The 17,414-nt window shown below is 39.7% G+C and overlaps 1 protein-coding gene across 9 annotated transcripts in view; it reads left to right on the top strand.

The window, feature by feature from the left end:
- Positions 1-369: 369 nt before the first annotated feature.
- Positions 370-17,414, top strand: part of PEX6 (peroxin 6) — a 66,905-nt gene continuing 49,860 nt past the window's right edge. For 5 of the 9 annotated variants that reach the window (XR_016109729.1, XR_016109726.1, XR_016109725.1 and 2 more), the window contains exons 1-3: positions 378-852; positions 11,691-12,329; positions 12,429-12,672. Coding sequence is in view for 4 of the 9 variants with exons in the window: in XM_088977106.1 (XP_088833232.1) it covers positions 580-852; positions 11,691-12,329; positions 12,429-12,672 (1,156 nt within the window). In the remaining 5 variants the exon portion in view is untranslated. Of the gene's footprint in view, positions 853-11,690; positions 12,330-12,428; positions 12,673-17,414 lie in introns of all 9 variants that reach the window. The other 4 variants (XR_016109728.1, XR_016109727.1, XM_088977107.1 and 1 more) reach the window with 1 other exon arrangement.

The following is a 17,414-nucleotide window of genomic DNA, read 5'->3' on the forward strand; positions in this document are numbered from 1 at the left end:
TTCCGTTTTTTAGTTATATGCTCATATACGGCATCAACCTCCTTGACATCAATTTATTATTTTGACAAAAATGAAAATGAATAGTAATAATAAATTGACATTAAATAATATGAAAGTATATTATTTTACAACATTTTATTAAAAAATGCAATTATTGTTTTGCAATTTCTTAAAAATTTATTTTTTCCTTTTTGTATTTTTGCTTTTATAGAAACATGGACTCGTAAGTCGGTTCGGGTCGGTACCGGCTCCAGTCACGGGACCAGGCGGGTCCGGCTGGAGACACTGGAGAGTCGGGTCAGCGTTGAGGTAAACCCGTACGGAACCCGACGCAAGACATCATTACTGAGATGGGCAACAAGGTGATTTACGTCTCCCGCGCATTTTAGACTACTCTAACACTACCTGGTTCATAGCTTCGCCGGTGACTTGAATCGCTCATCTATCATCCATCTCTACACAGCTTATATCTTCGTCTGCTATGCTCTTCATCTTATCTAGAGCACCGTCCTCGTTAGATTCCATAAACCCTAATTCAACTACCTTGGTTGTCCATTTTTGTGCTGAATTGAAGTTTCAATGGTGGAGAGAAGAAAGCCTCTTATACTTTCATCCACAAAGAACCTCCTTGATTCCATATTGAACTCAGCGGAAGCTAGAGATGGGGTACAACGAAATCAGCTGCCTGAAAATAATAAATCACCGTCTTTGCGGTTGCGGGCGGGGATTCTTCGTTTGTCGAGGGATAAAAGTGATGTTCGGGACCAGAAATGGGCTTCTCTCGATGACTCTGTTCTGGTTGGGGTTTCTGCTACAGTTTTGAAAAGACTTTGCATCACTTCTGGGTCGTTGGTAAGTTTATCGGAATTGATATTGGTCATGTCCATCACTTTCGAGTTATTAAGATTGAATTTATTGGACTTCAATTTATTCGAGCTTACTTGCATTGCAATATTTGGTTTATTTGATGTTGGTAGAAATTCTTTAAATGAGAGCGAAGTCGGTGGTTTTCGTGCTTTCTTGGAAATTAGGTTATTGAATTTCTTACTCTTGAAGAGGGTTAATAGTTCCTAAATGCAATAGAGTGATGCAGAGAAAGAAAATATGAAATGACATCAACATGCAGTGTTGAAGCTATTTTCATGTCCTGGTTTAAACTTCATCAACTTAACATAGTCAGTGTTGAAGCAAACCCAATAAATAACATCAGCATGCATATTGTCAAGGAACCGTTCAACCTAAAATCTCAAGCTGTTTGGTGAGGTCCCTGAATAGGTTTTTATTCTCTAAGACATAATGAGAATTTTCTCCTTTTTATGACTTTCTTTTAATCTCCAAGAAGAGGAAGCTGGGTCCGCTTCTAATACTTAGCTGAGGTCCCTGGATAGGTTTCCAATCTTGTTATGCATACTTTGTGCCCGAGATGAGCACTTTACTATTGTTTGAAAGGCGTTGGTTGATTAGTTGTATAGGTCAGCATATTCCAAGTTGAAGTTAGAGTCTTATAGGTCAGCAAATACTTTACTATTTGCCTAAATATTGGTAGGTTGGTTGGGCCTCGGTATCGACAAAGTTTTGAGGGTAACCCACATGTCCCTGTGAAACCCGACATTGGTTGGGGTTTCTGACCCATGTACAATTTGAGGTATAGAGGCGACAACCACCAACACTTTGCCTTGGATTAGCTGGTCATTGTTGGCTACTCTATCTCACTAAGTTATGGTCGACATGTAACCTGGGTGTGTTGTATGTCAAAGCTCCTGGCCGTGCCTGACCCAGGTTAGGACTTAGTTACGACATATGGTCTAAAGCTCAAATTCCAGCTTATCCATGAAGATGGTCCAAGTCAAGTTATCCATGCTTGTCTAAGAAGATAGGTTGAGCTGAGTTATAAGGGTTGTCCCTGCTTGTCAATGAAAATGGGCAGAGCTAATTTCTAGGAATAGGGTGGTTGTTAGTCCATTCAAACTTGAAAGCTTAGAGGTTGGCTCCAATCAGTTGGTCGGATAAGTTGAGGTTGATTGGATTCTTTTATAGGTCGATTTTGATTGATGCCATTAACTAAGTTGAAGTAGGGTTTCCGGTCTTCTCATGTCATCTGGTGGCACTCACCTGCATCCAAAAAGAGAGAATATCCTTCTCAAATGCAATAAACATATGAGTAGGAGATTAGTAAATAATAGCTAGTCTTTCCACGTGTATTGCACATGAGACAAATATGAGGAGACAAGGACCAAGTAGGCCTGTTCTTTTGGAGGGTTTCACAAGTATCCGCACCAACCTTGAACTGTGCAAATTGTTCTTATCTAATAGAGTGGTCTTGGAGGATGCTTTGGACCAAGAGGTGGTAATTATTTCGTCTATGGCTTGCTAAAGTGGAAAATGAGGACTGGGGTATTGATGCTCCTTGTTGACAACTGGCTGTCACATGGCTCACTCTAATGCTCATTGACAATTGACAATTTTTATTTAATAATAGAAAGCATTAAGGATAAGGAAAGATAGGTTATGTCGCCAAAGTATAACAGAGAGCCCCCAAATTAAAGATTACAAATAAATACATAGCCATCCTGAAGAAAGACACACACCCTTAACAAAAAACCCTCCCAAATTAGATTACAACCTCCAACCCACTTGAACAAATGCTTCCTCATCATGTGCTTACTCTTTTCAACAAGTGTGCACTTCATCACCATAGATATCTATTCCACCTGCTTCTTTCCCCTTTTGAAATGCTTTTGGCAGACACTTCATAGTTGCTGAAGAGGAGGTATCTTGTGAATCAAAGTCATACAAGATAGAAATTGATGGAGCAGGTAATCTAGCAACTCCAACAAAGAAAGATATGTGTTCAAGTAAAACAACATTACGAGAGATATAGATACGCCGAACAAATGGATCATAACATAAAAGCCCCTTGTGGTCAAGACTATAGCTTACAAAGGCACACATAGTAGACTGAGCAGACAATTTAGAGTGTTCACGAGTAGGGAGATGTGCAAAACATAAACAACCAAACAAATGAAGAGTAGATAAGTCCAGTGGACGATCAAGCATTTTTTGAAAAGGAGATATATTAGCAAGAATAAAAGAAGGAATGTAGTTGATCAAGAATACAACTATACTAGTTGTCTCCACCCAAAAGGAAGATGGTGCATGTGTCTCTTGTAACAAGGTTTCACAACAATGAGAACATGAACATTCTTGTGCTTAGCTACACCATTGTGCTGAGAAGTATCTGGACAACTTTGTTGAACTTGTATCCCATTAGTCTTCAAGTAAGACAAAAAGTCTCCATCAATGTATTCTCTCCATAAATCTGAATGGAGGATATGTACACAAGACTAAAATTGAATTGGTACCATGGCGTGAAATAGCTGAAAAGTTGGGAAGACTTCTGATTTGTGCTGAAGAAAATAAATCCATATGTACTCAGCGCAATCATTCATGGATAGTACAAAATACTTGTATCCCAAATGAGAAGTAATAGATGAAGTCCAATCATCAGATGTATAATTTCAAACGGAGAAGTAGAATGTTCAGACTTGTGAGGAAAATGTAAAGTACGACTCTTACTCAAATAATAAGAAACACATGAAATTTGCAAAGAGGGAGTTTTATTTCTTTTAAAACCAGAATTAAACAAAAACTTTAATTTTTTTTAGTATGAGAATGACCCAAATGTTTATGCCATAAATCCCAAACATTGTTTCTTAGACACAAAAAGGAACTAGATGAGGAAGAACTCAAATAAGCTGATGACTCGGCTATGTGAAACTTCTCAAACTCCAATGCAAACGGGTGGCTCAACCTACACCCCTTCCCTTTCACCTTCATAGTGCATCGGTCTTGGATCAAGTAACCATTAGAAGAAAAAGTAAGAATGTGGCTGTTATGATTCGGCTTGCCTTGGAGTTCTATTTGTTTGAGACCAGTCACGTAGAGAGAGGTAGAAAGGTGGAAGAAAGAGAGAGAGAGAGAGAGAAAAGGAGAAAGTCTGGTTCAAACTGGAAGTCAAAAAACCTAACACCCATTCGGCTAGACGTGCTTTTTTTATTAAAAAAATGGAAAAGACATATGTGCCCTTATTTAAGTAAGGAGCACTGGTTCTAACATAATATTACATATCAACAACCTTAATGTAAGTATAAAGACAGAAATACCCCCACGCTAACACTCCCCCTCAAGCTGGTGAGTATATATCGTATAATCCCAGCTTGTTACATATGTAGTCCACTCTTCCCCGACTCAACCCTTTTGTAAATAAGTCTGCCCACTGGTTTCCTGTATTAACACATGCAGTGTCTAGCTCTCTATTCAACACCTTCTCCCTCACAAAGTGACAGTCAACCTCAATGTGCTTGGTTCTTTCATGAAACACCGGATTAAAAGAAATATGAACTGCAACCTGATTGTCACAATAGAGCTTCATTGGAGTATTGATGTTGTACCCTACTTCTTGTAGAAGGTTCCTTAGCCACACTAATTCACAAGCAGTATGCGCCATAGCCCTATATTTTGCTTCTGCAATACTTATTGCCACGACTGTCTGCTTCTTACTTTTCCATGTCACCAGGTTACCCCCTAGGAAAGTGCAATAGCCTATGGTAGACCGCCTATCAGACATAGAACCGGCCCAGTCAGCATTAGAATACCCTTCTATTTCAAGTTTTCCGCCACTTTTGTAATGGTTAGGTAGTTCAGTTTACCTACAAGTCGTCGGTATCTGCTAGGGTCTTCAAACACTTCACCCATATCACTACTTAGCCTAGTATTTGTGTCCATAGGTGTTTCAGTTGGTTTGGCACCCAACAAGCCTGCTTCTTCCAGCAAATTAAACACATATTTCCTTTGACACAGATTAATACCATACTTAGATCTCGCTACCTTTATCCCCAAGAAATATTTCAGTTTACCAAGATCTTTTGTTTGAAAATGATCCTGTAGATAAGTCTTCAGCCTGTCAATACCCATGTTATCATTCCCGGTAATAACAATATCATCTACATACACCACCAAGAGTATTTTTCCTCCCGGAGAGTCATGACTGAATACAGAATGGTCAACTTGGCACTGTTTCATACCAAACTTCTTTACCACCTCACTGAACCTACCAAACCATGCTCGAGGAGACTGTTTAAGCCCATATATAGCCTTCCTTAGTCTGCACACTTTACCATCCTCCCCCTGAGCAACAAACCCTGGAGGTTGCTCCATGTAGACCTCATCGAGTAAGTCACCATGCAAAAAGGCATTCTTGATATCAAGTTGATATAGTGGCCAATCATACATAGCGGCAAGAGAGATCACAACACGAACTGACCCTATCTTAGCAACTAGTGAGAAGGTCTCTGTGTAGTCAATACCATGGGTTTGGGAGTACCCTTTTGCAACCAATCACACTTTCAGACGTTCAACACTACCATCAAGTAGATACTTAACTGTATAAACCCATTTACAACCAACAACTTGCTTCCTAGGTGGAAGAACGGTGAGGTCCCAAGTATGATTATGATGAAGGGTTGAAAGTTCTTCTTCCATCGCACAACACCACCCTGGAGAGGCAAGGGCTTCCTGGGCATCCTTAGGGACAACAACTGATGATAACAAGGTGACAAACTAGCGATGGGAGGCGGAAAGGTGAGTAAGTGAAACATAATTAGAAATAGGATGAAGTGTGCAAGTGCGTTTACCTTTCCACAAGGCAATGGGAAGATCAAGCTCAGATGCTGGGTTCGGGTTTGGAGCCGGATCTGTCGAAGGTGATGTAGCCGGAGGAGTAGTAGCTGGTACGCGTGGGCGATCTGTATACACGTGACGGATAGGTGGGCGTTCAACAGGTGGTGGCATTGGAGGCAATGATTTGGTCACGATTGGAACAAGGGGAAGAGGGTCGGCAACGGGAAGTGGAAGAGGAGGAGGTGACGAGGAGGAAGAAGCATCACTAGACTCCAAAAAGAACGGAGTAGACTCAAAGAAGGTGACATCAGCACACACAAAGGACCGTCGAGAACTAGGATGGTAACACTTATACCCTTTCTGGGTCCGAGAATAGCCAAGGAAGATGCACTTGAGAGAACGGGCATCGAACTTGTCGTTCCCGGGACCCAGGTTATGGACGAAGTAGACACACCCAAATACCCTAGGAGTAAGAGGAAACGAAGACAAGGCGGGAAACAAGATCATAAACGGAGAATGACCATCGAGGATGGACGTGGGCATCCGATTAATCAGAAAGCAAGAGGTAAGCACCGCATCACTCCAAAAGGGTTTGGGAACATTCATGTGATGCATGAGGGATCGTGCTGTTTCCAAGAGATGGCGATTCTTTCTCTCAGCCACCCCATTTTGTTGTGGGGTGTAGGTACATGAGGTCTGATGTATAATGCCGCGTTGGTCCAGGTATTCTTGAAATGATGAGGATAAATATTCACGACCATTATTAGAATGGAAAACTTTAATGTGAATACCAAATTGATTACGAATCTTAGTATAAAATTTATGAAAAATGGTAAACAATTCACTTCTTTCTTTCATTAGATAGAGCCACGTCATCATTGAAAAATCATGTACAAAAATGACAAAATATCTATATCCATTATATGACATCACCTTATAAGGACCCCAAACATCGGAGTGAATCAAAGAAAAAGGACTCGACACACGGTTGTCAACCCTAGAACTAAGGGAACACCATGGTGTTTCCCAAACTGACACGACTCACATTCCAAAACAGAAAGTTGACTCAAAGACGAAACCAAAGACTTCAAAACTTTCAACAACGGATGACCAAATCGACAGTGCCACTAGAGAGGAGAAAGGGATGACTGGAGAGCTGTTGAAAAATTTCCACCACCGTCAAGGTAATACAGTCCACCAGCTTTATGCCCTCCACCAATCTTCATCCCCGTCTTGAGATCCTGAAAATCACACATAGAAGGATAAAAAGTAATGGAGCAATTAAGTGATTTGGTCAGCTTACTAACAAACATAAGATTAAAAGGCAATTTAGGAACATATAAAACTGAGGATAGGGATACAGGTTATAGGTCAACATTACCAACACCGCAAATTGAGGATGTGGAACCATTAGCAAGGGTGACAGATTGTGATGTTGAGCAATGGGATAGGGAAGAAAACACACCTGGAGTTCCAGTCATGTGATCGGAGACTCCAGAGTCAATGATCCAGGGATTGGGTTTGGATGCCAAACAAGCCATACCTGAGTGAGCGAAAGTAGCCGTGTTCTGCTGTGATGAGGATTGGATAAACCTCTCATATTTATCACGGGGAACACTCACTATCTCCTTCACGGGATCATCTGTGGGTGTAGGAGGTATCTGATCAGATGAACGATTCTCTTGTCTAAAGCTGGAATTGGTGTAACTAGTCACAACATGATTGGCCCAGGTTGATGGTGGACCATGTAGATCATAACAATAGTTAATGGTATGTCCATCCATACCACAATGAGTGCACCTCCTCGGGCCTGAGCCACGTCCTCTACCACGGGCTCCCCCTGAATCTCTGCCCCCAGTACGACCACAACCACGATTATAAGTAGGCCCACCATTGCCACTTCGACCATACACCGGACCATTATGGACCATTACTACCACCACGACCAGACTAAGCTCCCTGAGCTCCACCTCTAGCACCACAACCTCTCGACACAGCAAAGGCAGATCTATCTGAGATATTAGAGTTCTCAGTAGATCCGATAGAAGTCCTCCGGAGTCGAGCAAATACCTCTTCTAAAGAAGGGAGAGCTGATCCTCCTAGTATCTGAGCCCGTACTGGTTTATATTCAGATTTCAGTCCCACAAAAAATCGAGTCACATCAAGCTGTTCTCTCTGTTGTTGCTGAATTTTGACATCAGAAGTGAGAGGGTGATAGACATTCAATTCATTATGTATGTTTCTCATACTGGCATAGTACTCCTCAAGACTTTGATTACCCTGTTGTAGATTAAAGTATTCCTGATACAGCTGATACACTCTGGTTGTGTTGTCCTGACCCGAATACAATTTCTTCGCATGGTCCCACACATCTTTGGCAATGTCAAGAAACATGAAATTTACACTAATCCTGTGTTCCATACTATTCCATAACCATGTGATGATCTGAGCATCCTCTTGCTCCCAGTCTTCATGCTTGTGAGAGTCAGTGGAGGGTTTCTCCTCTCTTATGCGTTTTACCTTCTTCTTTGCCTTCAGAAAGACTTCGACGGATTTAGCCCAAGGCACATAATTCTCTCCATTTAGTTTAATGGAGGTCATCTGAACATTCAGGTAGTTTGTAGGCACCATCACATTAGGTTTACAATCACTGTTATCTCCCATTCTGTTATCACCGATTCTGCACACTTGCTGAATTCTATTATCACTGAAATCTGCACACTGCACACGACTAGATCACACTCATCACACTGATTTCAGCACTTGTTGCTGAAAATTATACTCTTTACACCACAAACCCTACTCCTACGACTACCTGAAATCTCACCACTATATGATCACAACTATTCCTTCGAAATACACAAAAACAGCATAAACCCTAGCACGCTACTGTCTGAAACCCCAACGTATGATTTGAAACATACTTCCTATTTGATCCATAATGGAAATCATGCATAGAAATCTCTTACCTTATCACTGAAGGAACAACCACACGAGCAGAAAATCAGCCCACACAAGACAGCCACTGCACCACACAGATCGGCCCTCTTCTCTTCATCGATTAGGGGAGGGCTTCTTAGAAACCACAGCAACTGACCACACAAGACACAACTGGAGGCATAGAAACCTCCAAGGGGAGAGGGTGATCACTTCTTTTCAGCCTTTTCCCTTATCTCCAGTTGAATGTAGGAAAATCAAGAGAAACCCTAGATTGGGTGCGCAGAGAATAGAAATCTAGGCAGATTTGAGTGGCTCTGATACCATGTTATGATTCGGCCTGCCTTGGAGTTCTATTTGTCTGTCAATCATGTAGAGAGAGGTAGAAAGGTGGAAGAAAGAGAGAGAGAGAAAAGGAGAAAGTCTGGTTCGAATTGGAAGTCAAAAAATCTAACACCCATTCGGCCAGACGTGCTTTTTTTTATTAAAAAAATGGAAAAGACATATGTGCCCTTAAGGAGCACTGGTTCTAACATAATATTACAGATCAACAACCTTAATATAAGTATAAAGACAGAAATACCCCTATGCTAACAATGGCCTTCATTAACAAGCTGACCTATTGAAATAAGGTTTCTGGTGAGATTAGGGACAAAGAAGGTCTTGGTAAGGGAGAAAGAAGTGGAAGGTGAAAGCTTTAGGAACAAATCATTACTATCAATGATGCTCAATTTTTCACGATTGGTAGTAATGATATGTTTATGATGGATCATAGTATAATTACTTGAGGGTTTAGGATAGGAGAAGATGAAAGACATTAACTAGAAAACTCACCAGATAAGCCAATAACAGAGAAAACGGAAGAGATAGTAGAAGAATCATACTTGGTGGAAGTGATATAAGAAGTCTGGCCCTCAGTCACCTGGTATGGACAAGGCTGGTTCTTCTTTTGAACACCCTTAGTTGGCCGAATAGGGCAATCCAGAATAATGTGACCATGATGCTTACAGTAAGTACACACATTTTTCTTCTTACAATGAGAAGCAATATGGTCAAATCCTTTACAATCATAGCATTAGATCTTTAATAAATCCTTAGTAGCTGGCTTTTTACTCTCATGTGCAACAAAGGTAGTATCAACCTTGGTATCTATTAGTTTTTCATCAATACAAGCAACAGTCAGAAGTCTAGTATCCTACCTCTGTAGTTCTCCCATCATGGAATCCAAATATGGAAGGGTGCTTCTACTCAAAATATTAGACCTTATTATTTCAGACTCAGGTCTAAGCCTCATAAGGAACCAATTCACCTTTCTCTTCTCAAATTGCTTTTGATGATACTTGACCCACTCTGAGGAGTCCGAGGGATCAATATGAACTAGTTCATATTCTGCCCACAAGTCAAGGAAGCCAGCATAGTATTCCGGTATCTTCTTATCCCCTTGACGGTAAGTAAATATTTCAGACTCAATTTGATATCGTCTTGACATACATCTCATAGGTACAACAATGTGAGATACAATCGAACTTGGAATCCAGGAAACTATTTTTCCACCGTCCAACTTCCATTGTGAAAAGGCGTTGGTATCAGTTTCATCAGGTTTAGTAATTGTCCTATTCAAATAACTTTCCGGGCCTTTTCCTTAAACAAAGAAATCGAAATGGAACTTCCGCATGCTGTAGTTAGTTCCATCAAATTTTACTGAAATAATATCAACCTTTTCAGCCATTGCAGATAAAAAATACAGTCGAAGAAACAGAATGGCAACACTGAAACTGATTTCTCAAGGTGATTAACCAGTTAAACTTGATCAAGAAATAGTCCAAACACTATAGTGAATATCACAGCACCTGAACAAACAGAAGATTTCTCAAAGAACAAACCCTGACAGCAAAGCTGAAATGATGAAATAGAGAAAATAGGAGTGAAATCAAGACCAACAAAGGAATATAATAAATCTACTTCAGTCCAAAGAGCAAGAGAGGTGTTCCACCATAGAGAGAAATTGAAGTTATCCAAAAAAAAAAAAAAAACAAAAAACAAAACAAACTCCAGCAAATGGATACTTAGTGTTGACAGTCCGAAAAAGGCAAGTTTCAGGACTGTCGAACTAAGAAAGGGATCAAAAACCCTCTAGAACCGATCTAAAAACTGAACCAAGTGATTGAGAAGCAAGAAGACCCTAGAGTGACACCAAATCTAGAGTCCCAAGTGGATTGAATCAGCTAATTAACAGGAAGAGAAGATTTACCAACCTGTTGGGTGTCTTTTCCAGGAAAACTGAGGTGTTTTGTGCTGATTGAAACAGTCCTTAAAAGTCCTCCTAACAAGAGCTCGATAAAGATGTTAAAGACCTTGGGATTACCCATTTACCCTCCAAACTGGTATAAACAACTGAGATCACAAGTTGATATAGATGATCTGCTCTGATACCATGTCACTTTACCAGTTTGAACAAGAAAGAGAACATCGGAAGTCAGGGGTGTCAAATGAATCAATTGATCCCCACCCCCCAAAAGCCTTTCATATATTAGAATATGTACAATTACAAGAAAGCACTTATAGAGCTGAAAGAGAGAAAAATAAAAGAATAAGATACAATACAACAGAGACTATTATAATATGATACATTAAATCTCTCCACAATTGAAACCCTCTCACTACATCAATGATTTCTTTATGTTATTGTCCATTATGTATTACTTGTATATGCATGTTATGCTGGCTAAATTTGATTAAGACAACCAGTAAGTAAAAGTTAGACTTTGTGGATTTTCTGGGTCAGCACATAGGACTTGCAAATGAAAATAAAAAGAAGTACTGAAGTTCCCTTTTTAGAGCTGGAATGCGAAATAAGACAGATGGAGTAATTTGGTGGATTAGTTTCTTGTCTTGTGTGTTGCATGGGGTTTGGTGGCTATTTTCCTGCATTAAGTTCTGATCATATTATTTATTTATTTATTTTGATTTGTGTAAGTTTTTCTTCTGTAGAAATCTGCTAGTTGAGAAAATTTCATTTTTCCCTTGATTGGATGTACAATTGAGTTAACATCTCCCTGTATTCTTCATGTAAGGTGCTTGTCAAGAATGTTGAGACAAATGTACAGAGGATTGGTAGAGTTCTTGTTCTGGATCCACCTGATACAGTAACTGAAGAATGGCAATCTGAGATTGATCTCTCTGTTTCCCAATCTTCTAGTGCAATGGTTGTTTTTCCTTCTTATACCTTTCATCGAAACCATCACATGCCTTCAGATCAAGGAACTGCTTATCTCTCTCCCGTCTTTGCATTTAACCTTGACTTGCACGTATCATGCCTAAAATTTCTCATTCAGGAGGGATATGAAACCTTAGCTACATTTTTTGAAGTCAAGGAAGACAAACTGAAAAAGGACATTGTTACTTCCTCTGTTAGTGTAGAAGTGACACCCTGGGTTCATGTACCACGATTTGCCTCACACCTAAGAACTTCCTTTGTGAAGATACCAGAATGTGGTACCCTCAAGTCTCTCAAGGGAGATTCCCCTTTTGAAGCTGAAGATCGTCAAGAAATGATTGATTCAGCATTGCACAATTACTTCAAAGTTGATAGGTATATTGCTAGAGGTGATGTTTTTTGCATCCACATCAATTGGAATTGCAAATCAGAGATGTGCATCCCGTGTAGCCAAAGGACTTCTGACAGTTCCATGGACAATATAATTTACTTCAAGGCAAGTTTACCCTTTCTTTTTGTTTATATTTATAAGACCACTAACCACCTATGAAATATGTAGATATGTCATTTTCTTATAGATGGAATTTCTTATTAGGCCATGGCCATGGAACCAGCAGATGAAGCCCTCCTTTGTGTGAATTGTAATCAAACAGCTCTGGTTCTTGGAGGCAGTGTGGCTTCAGCTGTTCCCCCTGAGTTATTGGTTGGTGGCTCCCAAGGCTTAATGCCCTTGCAAGGGGACATTGTGAAGACTTTGGCGTCTGTTCTTACTCCACCTTTGTGCCCATCAGCTCTTTCTTCAAAATTCAGAATTTCCGTTTTTTTATATGGTTCAACAGGTGATTATATGTTTTATGATTCATCATTTCTGTTCAAAATATAGGAATCTCTGTTCTTCGTAAGCTTGATAAACTTTGAATTATATATTCTTTTCATTAAGCTGCATTTAATTCAATCATCTCTTGCAACAAAACAGACTTCTAGACCTGTAGAGAGAAGATACTTGATCTTACAAGTAGAAAAGTTGTTGAGGGTGTAGGACTGGTGTGATCCAAGGTTGGACTGATAACAAATTTGATGGAAACCGAAAACTAAATGATAATGGTAAAGGAGTTATGTCCAAGGTTTGGGACTGAGAGGCCAAGAGTAGGACTAGGGAAGGTGGATAAGGGGTTGTCTAAGGTTATACGGCTTCATGAAGTGATTAGGAGGTTAGTTTAGTGCTCAAATTCCTGCAATATGCAGAAATTTCTAGAGAGAGAAAACAGAGAAATTTCAATATCTCAAGATTGGAATGGAATTTCTTTAAACTGTTTTAGAGGAAAGGTCATGTAGGTGAACCAAAGTAGGGGATTGAATTTTGAGAGGTTTTAAGAAGACTGGGCACAGAAGGACGAGATTTCTCAAAATTAGAAACTTTTGAGTAAAGCCTTAGATATGTCGGGTGGCTTATTCAGATCTGTGTTTCACCAAGATTTGGTAGGGAAGCTTTACAGAGACAAGTTTCTCTCTCTAGAAAGGTGTATGGGTGTTAATTATTGAAGGGGTAGAAAGGAAACTTACATAGGATCAATCCAGTCCTTTAATCAATGTTGAATGATGGTTTCTGATTGCTTTCACCCAAGTACTTGCTTGCTGTGCGTGGCTGAGCTCAAAACAGGGGGGGGTGCTCCTAGGGCTCCTAGAATCACTCTGGGGTGTGGATATCACTCACCACAGGTCACACAAGCATAAAATAAACTCCAATACTCATTGCTCACGTTTTGCAACTTTACACAAATATATAGACTGTCTAGGATCAGCCAAACTACTCTCTAAATTAGAAAAACTCAACATTACAATTCTGCCACTCATAAATCAACTTAAAGAAAAACTAAGTAGCTCTTAAGCTACTTAACCAATGACTGAAAATTTAAACATGACTCAATTATGAATATCTCACACTAACAAGCTCTGGACCCACATGCAATAGTTAAAATGGTTAAAATCCCCTGCTGTTCAAAAATTAAAGAATACATAGAAATTCAAAAAATTCCAAGTTTAACTCTTCAGCTCCTGCATCACTTTGTAGCTTGCCTTTATGTTGGAGGTTTGATAGTAGTAAATCAGTACCTTGCTTGGAGTGAGGCTTTACTTGGGAAATGGCCGTGGAGGCTGCCAAAGGAAGAGGACAAATTATGAGCTAAGGTGATTGTGAGCATTCATGGGCAGATGGCAGATGGCTGGGATGCTGGAGTTCTGGCTAGGGCTACAGGAGCTTCCCCTTGGAAATTTGTACATGCCAACATGCCTTTCTTCTTTATTTCTTGCCATGCATCAGGTATGACCTATGTTCTGGAAACCAGGTGAAATTTTGGGAACATATTTGGGTGGGAGATGTAAGCTTGACAGAACAATTTTCTTCTTTGTATTCTATTTCTTTGTTTAAAAATGAGCTTGTGTCCACCTTTGTGGTACCTTTAGATTCATTTCTTGGTTTTGATTGGGATTTGGGTTTGAGAAGGGGCCTTGAGAGATGCTGAAGTTTAACCAAGTTTCTGCCTTAATTCAGACCTTGGGTGGAGTTGTCTTGGGCTTAGGGAGAAGGGATGGTAGACTTTGGACTCTGACCTCTTCTAGTGAGTTTTCTTGTGCATCCTTTCTTAAGGTCTTAACACAGCAATCTGATGGCTTGGGTATAGACTTTCTAGTTTTGGAAGTTTGGGGCAAACCTTTTCCCCCAAGGATTGGTGCTTTTTGTTGGGAAGCTTTTCTGGGAAGATGTAACACTTGTGACTTGCTTCAGAGAAAAAGGCCTAATTGGTGCATCCTTTGTAAGGCAAATGGTGAGAGCTGCTATCACTTACTAATCTCCTGCTCTCTTGTTTCATATACTTGGGAATGTTTTTTCTTTTTGTTTGGTTGCAGATGGACGCCCCCACCAGATGTACAAAGCTTGTTTGCCTCTTCCTTTTTTCAGGTGGCCAAAGAAGATGGGCAGAATTCTTTGGAGATGTGTTAGAGCTGCCATATGCTGGACAATTTGGGAGGAAAGAAATTCAAGGATTGTTAATGAAAAGGAGAGGAATAAGGAGGCCATTATTGAAACAGTTACTATTAGAGTGGTGCATTGGGTGAAATCTCTAGGAATGTTTGAGAATATCTCCACAGATATGCTGGACAATTTGGGAGGAAAGAAATTCAAGGATTGTTAATGAAAAGGAGAGGAATAATGAGGCCATTATTGAAACAGTTACTATTAGAGTGGCATTGGGTGAAATCTCTAGAAATGTTTGAGAATATCTCCACAGATATGATGAGAAGAAATTGGAAGGAAGTGGCCAACTCAGCCGCTGCTAAAACCAAGACTAGTGACTAGTCCCCTTTTGTCTCCCCCAGCCTCTGGTTTTACTAAGCTGAACTTTGATGGGAGTAGTGAAGGTAATACGGGGCCTTCTGGAATTGAAGGAACCTTCAGGAATGAGGATGTGAAAGTCATTGCTCTATTTTCTGGTCCTATTGGTATAGGCGATTCACTTCGAGCTGAGATCCTGGTTGTGATGGAAGGAATGAAGAAGGCAAAAGAGCTGGGCTGCGGAAAGCTTATAATTGAAGGGGATTCAAAACTGGTTATAGGATGGCTGCAAAAAGAGAAGGTTGGTCTATGGAAGTTTGTTAATGAAAAAAGAATGTTCATCCGGCTAGCACAAAGTTTGGAGATTCAGTTACAATGGGTAAAAAGATGTGCTAACTCTTTTGCGGATACCCTTGCTAAACAAAGGGTGGGAAGGGAACAATTGTTTTGGGCCATTTTGTAATTGAATTGTATTTGTTTCTTGGGGAGGGTTAAGAGAGTTTACCCCTCCCTAGTCCTTTATACTTCCATTATTCTTAATGAAAGTTTCTGTTATTGATCGAATAAAAAGGTGATCTATGGGTCTCTTGGGTGTAAACAACCTGCCTAGATGCACACCAACTTAAACAATTGACCCTTCCAAGAAAATGAAGACGATCCTAAGAATTAAGGGCTATCCTTGAATTTCTTATAATCCTCATTTTCTTGGAAGGGTCAATTGTTAAGTTGGTGTTTACCTTGGCAGATTGTTTCAATTCCTTTGTTCTGGAGTGGGGCTCCTTCCTACCTTCTATTGATTTGATCTGTGTTTTTGAGCAAGGGAATTAGAAGAAAAGAAGTGAAAATGAAAATAAAAGAAAGGAAACTTTGATTTTTTCTGTTTGGTTGTACAAAAATGCAAGATAAAATAGCTTTTTGATTGTTTTTACTAATAAAAATGTGAGAAAAACTGATCTCATGTAAATATATTTTTATAGCCTCGTTGGAACTAATTAACCATTAGAAAGACCCATGATTGCGGCTCTCCTAGTAGTTGTCCATTAGATGCACATAGTGCTTGAACCCCAGTTTTCCACTTAATTGGGTATTGATGTCTTTGAATATCATTCCTGCACCAACCAATTGACCTAGAAATTGCAGCTAATTAATATGACCGATACTTTCCATTCTGGAAACCTTTCCTGCTGTTGTATTCATCTCCAAACTCAAGCATATCTTGTATTTGTTGTATGCCCTTATAACAATTTTTTTTTGATAAGTAAACTTGGAAATTTTATTAAAGGAAAAAAAAAACTACAAGCATTACAGGGGACCTTAGGAGAGGTGTGAGGTGCAGCCTCTCACAGAGCACAAAAAACAAATTACAACGATCCCTATTAACCCCCTGTTTGGCTAGTATATCAATTATCCCATTAGCCATTCTTCTTTTCCGATGAATTCTTAAAGTCATATTGCTGGTAAGCCATTTGAATCTTTTGATTTCATGATTTCAAGGCCCATATTACTTACTGCCTCTGGATCCTTTAACCATCCTACCACCAGCTTAGAATCTCCTTCAATGATCAATTTATTGAAATTCAACTATCTTGTTAACTGTACCCCTTGGAGTACAGCAAGAAATTCTGCTCTAATGGAATCGCCCATACCTGCTGCTCCTGAGAATAATGCAACAACATTTCCTTCTTTATTTCTGTGCACACCTCTACTCCTGATGGACCTGGGTTGCCCTGACTGCTCCTGTCAAAGTTTAGTTTTATAAAACCTTCTTCAGGGGGTGACCAAAGGGTTATTCAACCATGCCCTTATAACAATTTCCTTGATGCAGTAATGGAAAAGTGAAAGAATTGAAGAAACCAAATTTCTTCAAATTCTTATACTGGTAGCAATTTCATAATTCTTGGGTGATTCAACTTCTGGTTAGTAAGTTTTTTAAACATTTTTTTCTAGTCTATTAGTGTATTTGGATTTGGGTAAATTGTCAGAGCCAAACTAGTTTAAAGATACATATTAGAGTGTTTCTAGGATTTGGAACACTTGTACAACGGGACCAAGATCTTGTGAATCTGGCATATTTTGAGAAAGTTATGCTGTTTTAGTAACAGGGAATAAATTGGTGTTGGGATTTGAAAGCTTCTATTTTTGTGTTTTTGTGGGAGTTGAATCTGCTTTATTTAGTTTTAGTGGATTAGAAATATGGATATAGAGTTTGTTTGGGAGATATGCTCTGTATTTGATTGTCCCTAGGGT

The sequence above is a fragment of the Nelumbo lutea genome, chromosome 3 (genome assembly GCF_056320005.1).
Source record: "Nelumbo lutea isolate HS-2025 chromosome 3, American lotus-T2T, whole genome shotgun sequence".
NCBI classification, from domain to species: Eukaryota; Viridiplantae; Streptophyta; class Magnoliopsida; order Proteales; family Nelumbonaceae; genus Nelumbo; species Nelumbo lutea.